This window comes from Anas acuta, chromosome 1, assembly GCF_963932015.1.
Source record: "Anas acuta chromosome 1, bAnaAcu1.1, whole genome shotgun sequence".
Lineage (NCBI taxonomy): Eukaryota > Metazoa > Chordata > Aves > Anseriformes > Anatidae > Anas > Anas acuta.
In genome coordinates this window covers 69206270-69221796 of record NC_088979.1, presented here as the reverse complement: position 1 = coordinate 69221796, position 15527 = coordinate 69206270, and the positions used below count along the sequence as shown (strand labels likewise).

General features: G+C 36.4%; 1 protein-coding gene across 4 annotated transcripts in view; it reads left to right on the top strand.

The window, feature by feature from the left end:
• HERC2 (HECT and RLD domain containing E3 ubiquitin protein ligase 2) overlaps positions 1–15527 on the top strand; it is a 109751-nt gene that overhangs the window by 68840 nt on the left and 25384 nt on the right. For 3 of the 4 annotated variants that reach the window (XM_068681418.1, XM_068681398.1, XM_068681409.1), the window contains exons 59-74: positions 93–236; positions 769–859; positions 2337–2514; positions 3315–3396; positions 3479–3650; positions 5463–5607; positions 6268–6493; positions 7527–7698; positions 8273–8459; positions 9226–9366; positions 9719–9910; positions 11456–11609; positions 12869–12976; positions 14058–14189; positions 14966–15124; positions 15215–15333. In XM_068681418.1, the coding sequence (XP_068537519.1) occupies positions 93–236; positions 769–859; positions 2337–2514; positions 3315–3396; positions 3479–3650; positions 5463–5607; positions 6268–6493; positions 7527–7698; positions 8273–8459; positions 9226–9366; positions 9719–9910; positions 11456–11609; positions 12869–12976; positions 14058–14189; positions 14966–15124; positions 15215–15333 (2402 nt within the window). The remainder of the gene's footprint in view (positions 1–92; positions 237–768; positions 860–2336; positions 2515–3314; positions 3397–3478; positions 3651–5462; positions 5608–6267; positions 6494–7526; positions 7699–8272; positions 8460–9225; positions 9367–9718; positions 9911–11455; positions 11610–12868; positions 12977–14057; positions 14190–14965; positions 15125–15214; positions 15334–15527) is intronic. The other variant, XM_068681426.1, reaches the window with a different exon arrangement.

Here is a 15527-nt window from a genome sequence, read left to right as displayed (position 1 = left end):
AATACGTATTGGGTATTTAAGAGCAGAAATAAATTTCCAGTTTCAAAACATTAACAGTATTACAAAATGTTATTTTTTTTCTTCCATTTTAGTGACTGTAGAGGGTAAAGTATATGCCTGTGGAGAAGCTACAAATGGAAGGCTGGGTTTAGGAATATCTAGTGGAACTGTGCCTATTCCTCGCCAGATTACAGCTCTCAGTAACTATGTTGTAAAGAAGGTGGCTGTTCACTCAGGTACTGGGTATTGCTATGCTTACATACATAAACAGAACATATTAAGCCTAAAAATAGAAGTTTTGAAGTTTCTTGGGTGCTGTGATGCCCCAGCATATTTCATCTTTTTTTTTTTTTTTTTATTTTTAATAAGTAGAGAGTCTTACATTCTGGAAGCCTTATGGTAAAATCTGTGAATTTTGAACATACCCAAATTCTTAATTTCTGGAAAAGTTTTTGCAGTCTGATCCAGATAAAGTATTTTCATTTTTTTGAATACTGCTAAATAGTGTGTTTGATACTATTTTTTGTTTTCCTTGCAGCATTGAAAATAACCAATTAAATGATTATTTTTTTTAATGTGCCAGGAAGTCTACATTCACAGTTGTTTTGTGTTTTAAATTAAATCGCATAAAAGCTATTTAGAATGTGACTAACGTGTTGGGTAGAAAGGCTCATACAAATAAATTGTAGAAAAAAAGCAGTGTCAAATTTCTGAGATTTTTGCTAGACCTCTGCCTGCTTCAATGTTTAAATTTGTTTTTACTTTCAGGTGGCCGGCATGCTATGGCATTAACTGTTGATGGAAAGATATTTTCATGGGGTGAAGGAGATGATGGAAAACTTGGTCATTTCAGTCGAATGTAAGGATACCTATTTTATCTGTGCTTCAGTTAGAGAGAGCATTGCTATTGCGTGTCATAGCACGACTAACCACCACGTTTGACAATTACAGGGTTCTTAATTTAATAGGAATAAAAAATTGTGTCCAAAAAGACTTTCTCAACAGAGTATGACAACTTACAGTGCAGCATTTGTAGCAGTTTCAGTCATTTAATAAGGAAGCATTCAATTAATTTTAATTTAATGCTTGGAAATAATATATTCGGTAGAAAAGTCTTTATTAGTATTTTTGGAAGTTATTGGTGAAAAAGTATATGAAGGATATGAAGATTTTGGTTAGTGTTATGAGGTAAGGATTACTGATCTAGCCTGATGTGTAAAACTGTAGTGGTTTTACATTCCTGAGCTGTAACAGTCCACAAGTCTGCAACTATTTTGTAGCTCTATTCTTAGACTTCTATTCACAAACTTGTTAGTCAGAAATAAGTTTCTTACTTTTCAGTAGAATACAGTTCAATCCTCCACATGACAATGGTAAAGAAAATTTAAATTTGTCAGGATTGTATGCAACATGGAACAGAGTTTTGAAAGAAAAAAGATATAGATATAACCAATGGGGAAATCTTTGTTTTTCGTTCTGATATTTTCTGAGATGTTGCTCAGAATACATAGAAAATGAAAGTGCTCAAATCAGATATTTAATATATGCTGATACATAAATATTAGGGGGGTGTGTGTCACTCAAATCTCTGAAAATGGAAGTCCAGATTAGAGCAGTATTATAATTTCCTTGTTCAACTGCCTCATGTTTTCTGTGATGTATTAACAGAGAGACTTGGAATTCTTACCATGGGCATTTATTGGGAGCTAACTTTCCAAAAGTCACATGTATATTTATAAAACATGAATAGTGGCTCTGATATAGTCAATATTAGAAAACCTTCTTGAGTTGAAACTCTTCCCTATATTCAAAGTATATTGTTATGATGTGAATAGTAAATGTTTCCAGTACTCTCACAGAAGCCTGACAATAAATTCCAGTTCTGATTTCTCTTATTAACAAGCAAATTTGGGATGGAAACGTCATCTTTTAATCTTATTGTCTACTCTGTGTCATCACGGTGGAAAAATAGTTATACCTAACAAATCACTCAACCTTGGGTAATGATAGGATATCAGTTTTCACTTTATATATATGCTTTTTAATTAATTCATAGTTTTGATTTTGATATTTTAGTTTTGTCACCTAAATTTTGCAGTGTAGATGCTTAAAAAAATTAAAATCCGAACAAAACCTTTGGAGTACATTAAAACAGTATAAATTTAAAATGTATGGTGCTACTACAGGATACGTCTTAGAATTGTAAGCTGCATTTTATTTTATCTTCAGGATACTGTTAGTTTTACACAAATATTTTTTTAGGTTATAGAGGTTGGTGTATTGTGTAACTCTTTCAGAAGTGATGCAATGATATATTCTTTACTCACTGTCTTTAGGAACTGTGATAAACCCAGACTGATAGAAGCACTGAAAACCAAACGGATCCGTGATATTGCTTGTGGCAGTTCCCACAGTGCTGCCATTACCTCTAGTGGTGAACTGTATACATGGGGTCTTGGAGAATATGGAAGGCTAGGACATGGAGATAATACTACACAGCTGAAACCTAAGATGGTAAAGTAAATGTTTCTCATCTCTGATGAAATGTGAGTGTTTGTTTAGTAACTGATAAAGTAAAGCAAAGCTGAAACTGTAAAAGCAGTATGAAGACATCATTTTGGAGCAATCTGATGAGGTTTTGGTACACACACCTCTTTATTAGGTATGCAAGGTATTTCAGAAAGGCCAAGAATTGCAGAATGATCTGGACTGGAAGGGACCTTAAAGATCGAGTTCAAACTGCTGTGGTCAAAGACTCCTTGCTTAAAGCCTCATCCAACTTGGCCTTGAACGCTTCCAGGGATAGGGCATCCACAGCTTCTCTGGGCAACCTATTCCTGTGCCTCACCACCCTCTGAGTGAAGAATGTACTCCTGATATCTCATCTAAATCTCCCCTCTTTTAAATTAGCCCTTGTCCTATCACTCCACTACCTGACAAAGAGTTCCTCCCCAGCTTTCCTGTAGGCCCCCTTTAGGTACTAGAAAGCCACTGTATGGTCTTCCTGGAGCCTTCTGTTCTTCAGGCTGAATGTCCTGATCCAGTTTCTCTTGCTTTGTCATGGAAAATGATTCAGAGCAGCTAGTGCTGTTCTGAATATCCATGTCATGCATCTGCTTTGACACATAGCTGGAAGCTACTGTTGTCACTGAGCAGTGTTGGATATTGACTAAGTGGGGCTTGATTAAAGCTTTCCTAAATAGCACGCTCAGGCTGGACATAAAGAACAAGATTAATTGTAAGAGCTTGAAAATGTTTGTAAAACTTTTAAAATATAACGAATCTCTTTGAAACATCTTTTTTCTGTTTTGTAGGTTAAAGTGCTCCTTGGCCACAGAGTAATTCAGGTTGCTTGTGGAAGCAGAGATGCTCAGACTCTCGCTTTGACAGATGAAGGTAGGAACGTCTTGTTCCAGAAGCTTTCTGGCACGTAGGAATACTGTGATCATTGTTTGACCTGCAGTTTGGTGTTTGTTAGGTTTGGTGTTTTCTTGGGGTGATGGTGATTTTGGAAAACTGGGCCGAGGAGGAAGTGAAGGATGCAACATTCCTCAGAACATTGAAAGACTAAACGGCCAAGGCGTTTGTCAGATTGAGTGTGGTGCACAGTTCTCGTTGGCACTGACCAAGTCAGGAGTGGTATGGACGTGGTACGTTAAATATGCTGGAAAATATTAACAAAGCAATTGCTAAGTATGTGTTGTATTTGCTGCTCTTTGTTCATCTTAACCCCATCTGTGCCTTCTCTGTGTGCTGACTTCGTCTTTTAGATTGGAATCTCTTTGAGACAAGCTGTGATCTGTTCAGTTACTGTCTTGTAGCATGCCGAGTTGTCTGTTGTACTTTGTTAGGATGCCTGGGTCTCAATGAATCAGTAGAGGAAGCGGAAGATCATTCCCTCTTAGGAACAATGAAGCATGCAAAGAAATGTTAATTTTAGACTTCGGAGCAGACTGTGAAAGAGAACATGAGAATTGTATCATGGAGTATGTAGCCTACAGTTAAAATAGAGACAGTAAGGAATGTAATAAAGTAAGGACTCATCTAGTATTGAGAGGAGATGGAAAGGACTGTATTGGAAACACATGGGACATTGCAGCGTTCATTGCTGCTCAGAAAGCCACTGAATTGTCAGTAATGATCCTTTTTCTTCTCTCTATCTGTTCACTTCTGCTTTGTTATGAACACAAACTGGCTTTTTAAGTTTATAAACCTTTTGCAAAATTTTTGAGTTTCCTGAGTAGCAGATCAACCTCAGAGCCCTACCCATCTTTGTGTAATATGACTGTGAGCTGTTTGACATATATCAAAGCCAAGAAGATGTAAAGTGATCCTTTTTGTTTTATAAAGCAGCAATTGATGAATAATAAATAGAGAAATTGACAAAACTTCTATTTTTATAAGTTGCTTCTCTTCTTAAAAGGGAGAATTGCTTTTAGGAGAGTTGTCATTTCTGAGTGCCTACTGGAAGCTGTATTTGTCTCTCACTTTTCCCCGTATTTTAAGTTACTGTGGTGACAAAAGGAGTAAGAGGAAAGGGAATTTGGCAGTCTTTAAGAATGCTTTGAAGAACTCTTGTTCATTCTCTCCTTCCCCCTCTTTGTCTTAATACTTACTTTTAGTCATAAAATCTACATCTATTTCATGACATTTCATGACAGGATTACAATGAGATTTTTTGTCTTTCTGCTGTGCATGTCTGTACTTTAGGGTGGCAGAGTTCCTTCTCACTTTTCTTATATTTATGGGTTTGTACTGATTTGAGGGCAAAACCGTAACTTCTGTATTGTGTCCTTAGGTAGGCAATAATACATTGGAGGCAAACGTGATGTACAGTAACATCTTTTCTTGAGATATTGGAATTGGTAGTACTGAGCTGCAGAACTGAGTGAATGGTTACTGAAAACACAGTGGAAGAAGTCTGTCATCTTTGTCTTCACTGATGTTATTAGAGAGATTTTAAGCTGTCTGTTACTTTTTGTCTATTGTATATTTTCAGTGCAGTTTTAACTTCTGTATGACAAGACTAGATAGACTGTGGAGGCTTGAGAACCTATATTGAGGCTTGCAGTACTGTGAAAAATGTCAGTTCTGTCAACATGGTAGTTTTTGTATTATTTTTTTTTCAAGTGAGTGGACATGGCAAGTGGTCTGTTATTTTTAGGTGTATCTTCAATAGTATAAGCTCGTCCAAACAGACTTAAGTGAATTTTGTAAGTATACAAAATCAGCTGCAATATATATAAAAAGTAGTCATAAATGATGCTTGTTCTATACTGAGGTGAAAAGAAATAGGGTCTTAGTATTAGAGTTACATTTTGTATCCTTTGTATATGTGATGAGTGTATATCATTTACCCAGTGATAACTGAGGAGTGTTGATTTTGGAAGCTGCATTGACAAAGGAATGTGCAAACAGTGTAATTGTCCTGAATTTTGCTTTTATTTTTCTATCTGTTTTAGGGGTAAGGGAGATTACTTCAGGCTAGGCCATGGTACTGATGTGCATGTCAGAAAGCCGCAAGTAGTGGAAGGATTGAGGGGTAAAAAGATCGTGCATGTGGCAGTAGGTGCGCTCCATTGCCTAGCCGTTACTGACACTGGACAGGTAAGCTTCCCTTTATCCTTGATCCAGAAAGAAATAAACTGAAGACTGAAATAGCATCAGTGCTGATTAAATAGAAGAAAATTTCCTCACTATATTTATTTGCTTTTTGAAGTACTGAATAAATATGTGCATTTATTATAATTTGAAATCCATTAGCCTCCATATTACTGTTGGACTTCAAGTGTTGTTGTTATAGTAATTTTTGTTGTATTTTCTTAATTTGTGGATTATTCACATGATCTGTTTCTGGCTTCCCACTCTTAAAATGAAATAGTCGTCATAGTATTTGGATAGCTGCTTCTGCTGTGATCCAGCATTGTTACTATCATAGTATTGAGATCTCCAGTGTAATTACTGTGCAACTGATTCTTTTAATTTAATTGTTCACTGTGAACATTGAATAATTTATGTATCAACCAATGATTTATGAACCTGCAGTAATTTTTGAATCACCTGATAAAGGACTGCTTTGATTTTTTATTGTATGGTAATTCCTGCATTATTTAAAATTAAAAAAAAATAAGTCATTGCAATAAGTTCTCTAAATTATCGTGGGTTAATAATAAAAATCACTAAAACTTCTCTGCAGAAATTTTAAAGAAAACAATTAAATGAGGCAATCAGTCAGACAAAGTAATAAATAGAAATGTTTATTGGCAGGTTTACGCTTGGGGTGACAATGACCATGGACAACAAGGCAACGGAACAACTACAGTCAATAGAAAGCCCACTCTTGTACAGGGCTTGGAAGGCCAGAAAATCACCCGGGTTGCTTGTGGATCTTCCCACAGCGTAGCTTGGACAACAGTGGATGTAGCTACACCATCTGTTCATGAACCAGTACTTTTCCAGACAGCGAGGGACCCTTTAGGTGCTTCTTATCTTGGTTGGTATTCATTGCCTTATGTTTTCTTTATGCCACTTCAGAGCTCGTTGTGTTCATGGTTTAACAGTTTAAGAGTGCAAAAAGAAAAGTATCTTTCAAAAATAAAATATATATTTAGAGGAGAAAAACAAATGAAGAAAAAACATTCCTGCCCCAAAAAGCAAAATCCCTTCTTGAAAATGGAAATTAAAAAGGATTTGTTCAGAAGAAACATTAGTTTGAATGTTTGTTTGTCTTCAGGCAATTAAAATGCAGCATAATTTATCAAATGCCCCAAATTCTTTGTCTTTATTCTGTGATAGAGCTTCATGAAGATAATAGTAGATGGATGCTACTGTAATATTTGTCTTCTTACATTGTCTTATTTTTTTTTTTTTCTAAAGTAAGTGACTAAGAATTAGGGAGGCAAGAAAGTGATGTTTTTGTGCTGAATATAAAAGGGCCAGCATTTTGCTAATTATTTTCTTTCAAAACATGGGTATTTAAAACAAGATCAAAAACTACATAATAGAATATTTGTTTAGAATTGCAAGGGTACCTAATAAATATTAATGCTGTTTGGGAAATTTCTGGTTAAGTAAAACTAGTTTTAGATTCCAATAGAGAAAATATTTATCTGTATCACACCATTGTTCGTGACTAAGTAACAAGGTGGAACACTTCATTTTATGAAAAGCACTTGCTGAAAAGCCTCAGTATTGACTTTAATATTGCAGCTGTAGGAACTGCAGTTTAAAAATCTCCTGTAGGCTTAGATTTACAGTCGTCTTTACTGTGTGATGGAGCCCTGGCACAGGCTGCCCAGAGAGGCTGTGGGGTCTCCTCCTTGGGGATCTCCAAAAGCCGCCTGGAGATGGGCCTGGGCAGCCTGCGCTGGGTGGCCCTGCTGGGGCAGGGCTGGGGCCTGGTGGCCTCCAGAGGGCCCCGACAGCCTCAGCCATACTCTGATATATGATCTTTAATGATTGACAAGAAATAAAATAAAATAACATAAAAATAAATACTTGCTTTCTCTTTTTTCCCCTTACTTCAGGTGTTCCTTCAGATGCAGATTCTTCTGCTGCCAGTAACAAAATCAGTGGTGCAAACAGTTCAAAGCCGAATCGCCCTTCCCTTGCAAAGATTCTCTTATCACTTGATGGGAATGTTGCCAAACAGCAGGCACTATCTCATATTCTGATGGCGTTACAAATTATGTATGCCAGGTAGGCATGCAAGTGTTCTTGTGTCTTAAGGAGTGAACGATGATATAGCTTGCTTTCTTTTAGTGCCTGTTGAGTCAAATATAAATTGTTTTACCAATTTGGAATCTTCAGGATAGGGCCAAGCTTCATTGAAATTATCTTTTGATGTTCCTGTTAACTTTATGATGTTGTGGTTTCTTCAGAATGAGGAAATACCAGTACCTAGGGAAAAGCAATTGTTTATTCAAGAATGCTCAAGTAAACCATGTAAAAGGAGCATAAGTAAATTGTGATAGGTGAAGTGGAAGAAGCCGTGGGGGACAGGGTGAAAAGAATAATAAAACTTTACTGTGCCATCCTTGTTGGTAGAGAAGAGAGTATATTTGTGCTAAAATTTATAAAGATGAACTTATGTAAAATAGTGTGGCCTTAAGAAACAGCATTAACCATCTGACTCGAAGGATGGAGATAAACTACTCTGTAAATTCCAGAGCTTGGAAACCTTTGGTTATTTTATTAAGACAGGTTCATATTTTTTCTAGTTTAACAAGGGAGTATAATTAGGTTTATGTTCATCTGTCTTAAATGATTTCAGGGATGCAGTTGTTGGAGCGTTGATGCCTGCAAGTATGATTGCACCAGTAGAATGTCCCTCTTCATCACCAGCCCCCCCGTCAGATGCCACATCTACAGGAAGTCCTGCAAATGGAGATGAATGCATGCTTGTAGGAGATATAGAAGAGAGGCTGAGCCCAAATCCATGGCAGGACAGGAGAGGGGAGGTAGTATCAAATGAATTTTCCAACATCATTTAACAGTAAAGCTGAAAAATACTGCTCAGTGCTTAGTTTGATAGAGAGATCGAACAATTCTTTTGTACTATAATCTCTGGAGTGGGTATGCTGTGTGCGTCAGATTTGGAAAAACTAAGATTTTAGTCTGAAAGCAATTGAGAACATAGAATGTAGTATGTCATTAAAAGGCAATTATGATTTTTTGTAGTATTTTAAAGTTGATTTAAAATATTAATTATTTGATTAGATATCTAAGTAACTTTACAGGAGTGATGTTAAAAAAAAAGAAGTCTGGATTAAGGGAATCTTCAAGAATTACTTAATGGAACATAACTTGTAAACTTATGTCAACGAATGTAGATAGGAGAGCTTGAATAAAGTTTTACTCTCTTGATGCCCAACTGCTAAGAGAAGCAGATAAAAGGAAAGGCTTGCTACTGAAGATCTTTCTTTCCCAGGCTTTTAACATGCAGTGTTTGGGGTTGTCTTCTGCACTGAAGACTCCTGTGCAGGCACTCATGCTTTATTGTGTTTTTGTAGCAGCTGGCATTTGCAGGGGTCAGGACTGGTTTGCCATGATAGGAATATAAAATAGAAGCCAGAAAAACAGGGAGTGAATCTGTTGTATTTGAATTTGTATGTTTTTGAATTGCTGCTGACTTTGAACGTAAACCCTTCAAACAAATAATTAGACTCCTAAAGGATTTACAGTATCCTATTGCAGCCTTTGTTAATGACTGTTCATTTTGGCTAGGTTGTTTCTTCAGAAGATGCTGTGACGCCATCTGCTGTAACTCCCTCAGCTGCTGCTGCTTCTTCACGTCCTTTCATTCCAGTCACAGATGATCCTGGAGCTGCCAGTATCATTGCAGAGACCATGACGAAAACCAAAGAAGTAATGTTGTCAATGCATTCATTAAGTTCTTCCAGTGTTTTTATTGAGCACTTGTGCTGTTTTAATACTTAAACTATTCTATATATGACTGCATTTTTGAAGTATATTAAAAGACAGGGTAATTAATATTACTTCCTTTTCTAAAGCTGAACAAGGTTAGTTTTAGAAAAGCCTTTCCACTTGAGAAACAAGTTTAACAATAGACTAATTCTGCACCCATGTAAACCCAGAATTACGAATTGTCTTGAACTACCTTCAGACTTCTTCAGACAAATTATTGTGTTTAGATTTGGTGAGATGTCTCTTTCTTCTTCGCACTGTCAATCTTTCTGCAATCTTTCTTGTTTTGTAGGACGTAGAAAGCCAAAGTAAAGTATCTGGCCCGGAACCTCAGTACTTGGATGAATTTACTAGTCTCTTAGTACCAGATGACACGCGCGTCATGGTTGACCTGCTAAAGCTTGCTGTGTCCAACCGAGCAGGTGAAAAGGGAAGAGATGTTCTCTCAGCTGTTCTGTCTGGCATGGGCACAGCTTACCCACAGGTCAGGTTTTGTTTATCTTGCAGTTTAACTGTCCTTTTTACTCTTAGCTTATTAGAAATTTTTCTTGTATTTGAAATATAGTTTGATTTACTGAGAAGCTTACTATGTATGAAAATTAGAGTTGAATGTCATGTATGTAAGCCTTAATGTTTTTAATAGAAATATGATATGAATGTATGTATTTGCAATAAATGTCAGTATATTTCCTTGGTTTGTCATGCTGGCAAACCATGAAGCTGAATTAACCAAACCCTATTTGATGAATCTCCGGAACATTAGTTTGAAAAGTTTCATGTTGGTTTTGTTTTACACTTAACTTTATTTCTCAAATTAGTGCAGTCATTATTGCTAGCTAAAATGTCAGTGTTGTTAAGAATATATAGTTCTTGATTTTTAAGGTTTATATTTGATGCACTGAAGCTTATAACTCTTTACAAAGTATCTATGGATGTGGGTTCCCTTGGGAAAACTAACAAACAATTAATAGATGTTCTAACCCTGGATACTAACAGCTATACAAAAGAATAGGACAAATCACAGATGTTTTATATAATGTCTGCTAATAGGAATGAACTGAAAGTTGTTTAACATTTTCCAGCTTTACCCTTTAAATATTTCCCTAATGAGCATGATGCATTTGTTTTAAGATCCTTATGTGATGTAGTTCATTTATGGCTTTGCGTTGCTTAAAGACTGCTTTGAAACGTTGGAAATGATGCAAAGCTGGTGTTTGTGTTCCTTTTTAAAACTTGGATCACTATCCAAAAAGATAAATAATGATTCTAATAAAGATTGTATATTGAATTCAGTGTTTTTAAAAATAAATGATATAAATGACAAGACAGCTACACTTAAAAAAATTAAAAATAAAAATGTCTATCTGTCCTAGTAAACCAGGATTGTGTGAGACCCTATCTGATGTGAATAGTATAGAAGTAATAAAGTGACATTTTTGGAGCTGTTTTTTTTTTTTTTTTCCAGTTTTTAAATTCCTTATTATGATCAGTTCTATGCATACTCCTGTTCTGGATTTGTAGTTATTTCCCTCCCACCCCAGTGAAATGCAAAGTATATGCACTAGCATATCAGCATTTTCCCTTCTGGCATTAATAGTGAGTGGCTAAACAACTTTTTTCTATCCTTCAGAGTCAGAATTTTTATTTGAAACTGCTCTTTAAAAATGAGTACTATTCTCTCTAAATTGTATGTTTTAATGTTACATTTTGGTTAAAAGATTACATCTTACACTAATCTATTGGCCTATGATTTAGTTATGCTCTAGTTCAGTTTTTCTGCAAGGGAAAAATATTACTTGTTCTGGCTTTTACTTATTGGAGATTTATGGTGTTTGGCTTCTAGTTTTAAAACTTTTCAGGCTTTAGCAGGACTAAAATTATTTTTTAATGAATACAATAGTTTATGAATCAGAGAGGAATTTTTTTTTTTTTTTATTCAGGAAGAATGGTAGTTGGCTTTAGATTTCTTGGCCAATCATACATACTTTTTGTAAGCTTGATTTTAGGTTTGTCTCTTTCTTTTTATTAGGTTGCTGATATGTTGTTGGAGCTATGTGTTACTGAGTTAGAAGATGTGGCAACTGATTCACAAAGTGGTCGCCTTTCTTCGCAACCAGTTGTGGTAGAAAGCAGCCATCCATATACTGATGATACATCTTCTAGTGGCACAGTTAAAATACCAGGTATAGAATTCCTAGAGTTTTGTTACTGAAATCCAGTTACTTGCAAGCCTACATGCATATTTTTTTTCCTCAGCTTACAAAAATATGTGTAGAACTTTTCATAGAACCATTGACTCATAGAACAACTTTGGTTGGAAGGGACCTTAAAGACCATCTAGCTCCAACCCCCCTGCCATGGGCAGGGATGTCACCCCATGCACCAGGTTGCCCAGGGCCTCATCTAACTGGCCTCAAACACCTCCAGAGATGGGGCATCCACAGCTTCCCTGAGCAACCTGTGCCAGTGCCTCACCACCCTCTGAGTGAAGAATTTCCTCCTAACCTCTAATCTAAATCTCCCCTCTTTTAGTGTAAAACCATTCCCCCTTGTCTTGTCATTGTCCCCCTTGTCTACCTGAGCAAAAAATTGTTCTCTGTCTTTTTTATAAGTCCCCTTGAAGTATTGGAGCCTTCTCTTCTGTGGGCTGAACATCCCCAGCTCCCTCAGCCTTTCTTCAGCCCTCTGATCCACTTCATAGCCCTCCTCTGTACCCATTCTACCAGATCAACATTACAATACAAACAACAATACACACAAAGATACAACAGTATAAAAATATTACTTTTAAAGTAATGCTACGTATCCTGTTGCTGTAATAATATATTTCTTAAAACACTTGCATACCACGTGAACATCTCACTCCTGTGAAATATACTTTTACCCAAGTTTGGGTTCTCTGTGACGGAATTCTGCATACCATTTCTCTGCAGCTATGTATTACTGCTGTTTTCTGTTCAGTTACAAAGCTGAGAATGACCTGAGTTGTTTTCAGGGTCAGTAACTGAACACCTTTCTTTCAGCCTTGATCATTAGGAAATACTTTTTTCCTTTCTTTACTGTGTTTTCATTTAATGCTTCCTTCAGTATGTTATCTGGTACTTAGTTCTCTATTGCCTGTATCTTTTGATATTTGTCTTAACTGTAAATAGACTTTTTTTTTTGCTAGGGCAACTTCAGTTGGGAGTGTTCTTAATATAGTCTTCTGTCTCCTATCCCCAATTCATTCAACATGAGCTTTCTACGATGTAAGTCTTTCAAAGAGAAGATATTAGACAAACAATGTCATGAAACCAAAGCAAGTCCACGTTCTCATTTTTATTAATGAGCACTCTGGCTTCCAAACCATTGCATTTGATTTCATGTGGATTTCTAAAATACTGCATTTGTTTGTGGTATTGATTGCTCTGTAGAAGTGTGTAAATTCTTTGTTGCTGTTTAGGTGCTGAGGGACTGAGAGTAGAATTTGATCGCCAGTGTTCTACAGAGCGGCGTCATGATCCACTCACCATCATGGATGGTGTCAACAGAATTGTTTCCGTCCGATCAGGTGCTCTTCAAAAGTGTCTTGTGTGATTTACTGTTAAACGCTGAATGAAATGTACCACTGTGACATACTCCTTGTCAAAGATATACCAATAACAAAGAAGAAAAACTATGTAAATTGATATTCTATTTTAAACTAAAAAAAGAAGACAACCACTGTATGATCTACATACAGACATGAAAGATTGCTTTTCCGAAGAGCAATTAGAGTGTAAAAAATTAATTACTAGCACCCATGGCACCATGTGTGAATTTCTGTATAATCAAACCATATTTTAACAAATTGGAAAAACAATTGTAAAACGGTATTCTTTAGCTAGGTTTTGTCTTTTTCAAGTAATAATTACAGAGATTTGAGCTTTTTTACAGTCAAGACAAATGCTCTTCTGCTGTTGAATGCCCAGAAAATAATCTAGGCTCTCTCTTTCTGTTTTCTGCTCTGATCTATGTAACTAACACTACATAAAATCTCACATCTTTTATCACATCTGTAATTTCATTTTAAAGCACTGTTGATTTTTCAGTAGATGATGGAGGAATATTTTTAATCAAATCTTATATTGACCTACCCATACATTGTGTGCAAGGGTCTAAGTAGTTACTGCCTATGCTTAACACTTCCAAACATTCATGATATGGGCTTTTACTGTTCACCACTTTTTCCTCAACCTGCTTCAGTTGCACATGATTCATTATTGAGCTGTTTTTGGTTGGAAAAAGACCTAAGGTTTATGAAAATCTGTTACAACGTACTAAAAATTAGCATGAAAAAATTGAAAATTCTTGCAATTTTCAAACAGAACAAGGGATTCTAACAAGGTCTCATAATTGTCTTTTGAAAGAAGTATTAAAAGCACTGAGAACATACGTTAGAAGTGCTAATTGAACTGCTTAAGACCTGCATTTTAAGTTTTGTTAATGTAACATCTTTATAGTTATATTCACGTGCTCCATATACCTTTTTCTTTTGGATTGTATTTGTGATGTTTACAAGACATAATCATTGAGGGAAGTTACTGTTGGTGAGTGGCTTGCATTGGCTCAGTCAGTGTACGTGACTATGTTCATATTACCTGCTGTAACAGGTCGAGAGTGGTCAGATTGGTCTAGTGAGTTGCGAATTCCAGGGGATGAACTGAAGTGGAAGTTCATCAGTGATGGCTCTGTAAATGGATGGGGATGGCGATTCACTGTTTATCCTATCATGCCAGCTGCAGGTAAGCTCATCACATTTTCATAAGGATGAGAGAGTATATTTACTAGTTTAGTTTCTACAGTTAAATTTATTCCACAATCTAAATATTTACATGCTGTTTAAATATTTAATTAACATTTAAATATTTAAATTTATATTCATAGTATGAGAAATTTTTTCATACCTGGGAAAAATTTTCAACAAAGTCCTGAGAGGTGTACTTGTACAGGAAGGAGAGAAAGATATATTTTTGTAATTGTTGTAACCTCTCCATCAGTGAAGAGAGGTTACTTCTGAGGCATAATTCATGTGATTTTTTTTCTAATGAGCCTTTGGAATTAGGTGAACTATGTTGTGACTGGTGATAGGATGCAATGGAACGGCTTAAATCTGACTTGGGGGAAGTTCAGATTGGATATTAGGAAAGAGCTCTTCACTGAGAGGAGGGTGGTCAAGTGCTGGAATAAGCTCCTCCTGGTCATGACCCCAAACCAGTTGTTGAAGCAGCATTTGGTAATACTCTTAGATAGAAGGTTTAACTCCTAAGAGCTGCCCTGTGTGGAGTCACAAGTTGAACTTGATCCTTGTGGGACCCTTCCAACTCAAGACGTTCGATGATTCTATGTCATGAAAGTGCCTCTTCCTTCCTGTCCCTTCAAAGGGAGGTGGAATGGACCAACTCAGATGTAGACTGCTGCATTTGGTCAGCTAAATCCTGCCCTTGTTCTGTTCTTATGTCAGTTCAAAGGCAAATCTTCTCCACCTTCTATTTTCTTAGTTTATTTTTTTTTCTTGCAGGCCCCAAGGACCTTCTCTCAGATCGTTGCATTCTTTCATGTCCCTCAATGGATTTGGTTACATGTTTGTTGGATTTTCGCTTAAATTTTGCTTCCAACAGGAGTATAGTTCCTCGCTTGGCAGCTTCTCTTGCAGCTTGTGCTCAACTGAGTGCCTTAGGTAGGTGTAAGTCTTAAGTTTGTCTGCTTGTTTGAAGTTAAAATGATTGTTTAAAGTAATTCTGGGTTTTGTGTGCTTATGTTTCCTTAGCTGCTGGCCACCGAATGTGGGCCTTGCAGAGACTACGGAAACTGCTCACAACAGAATTTGGCCAGTCTATTAACATCAACCGGATTCTTGGAGATAATGATGGGGAAACACGAGCTTTGGTAAGCAGGCAGTGATGCTCTTCTCTGACGTTTTTCACATTAAGATATATGCAAAGCATTAAAAACGTTGGCCCTACTTTCACAAGTCTCTAAGTCCTTGTAAAGGGACTCCATTTTGGGGGGGGAAGCTAATTCCAGTTTTATATGTGAGATTTTGGAAATGTCAAAAAAAAAAAAAAAAAAAGATGCAAATA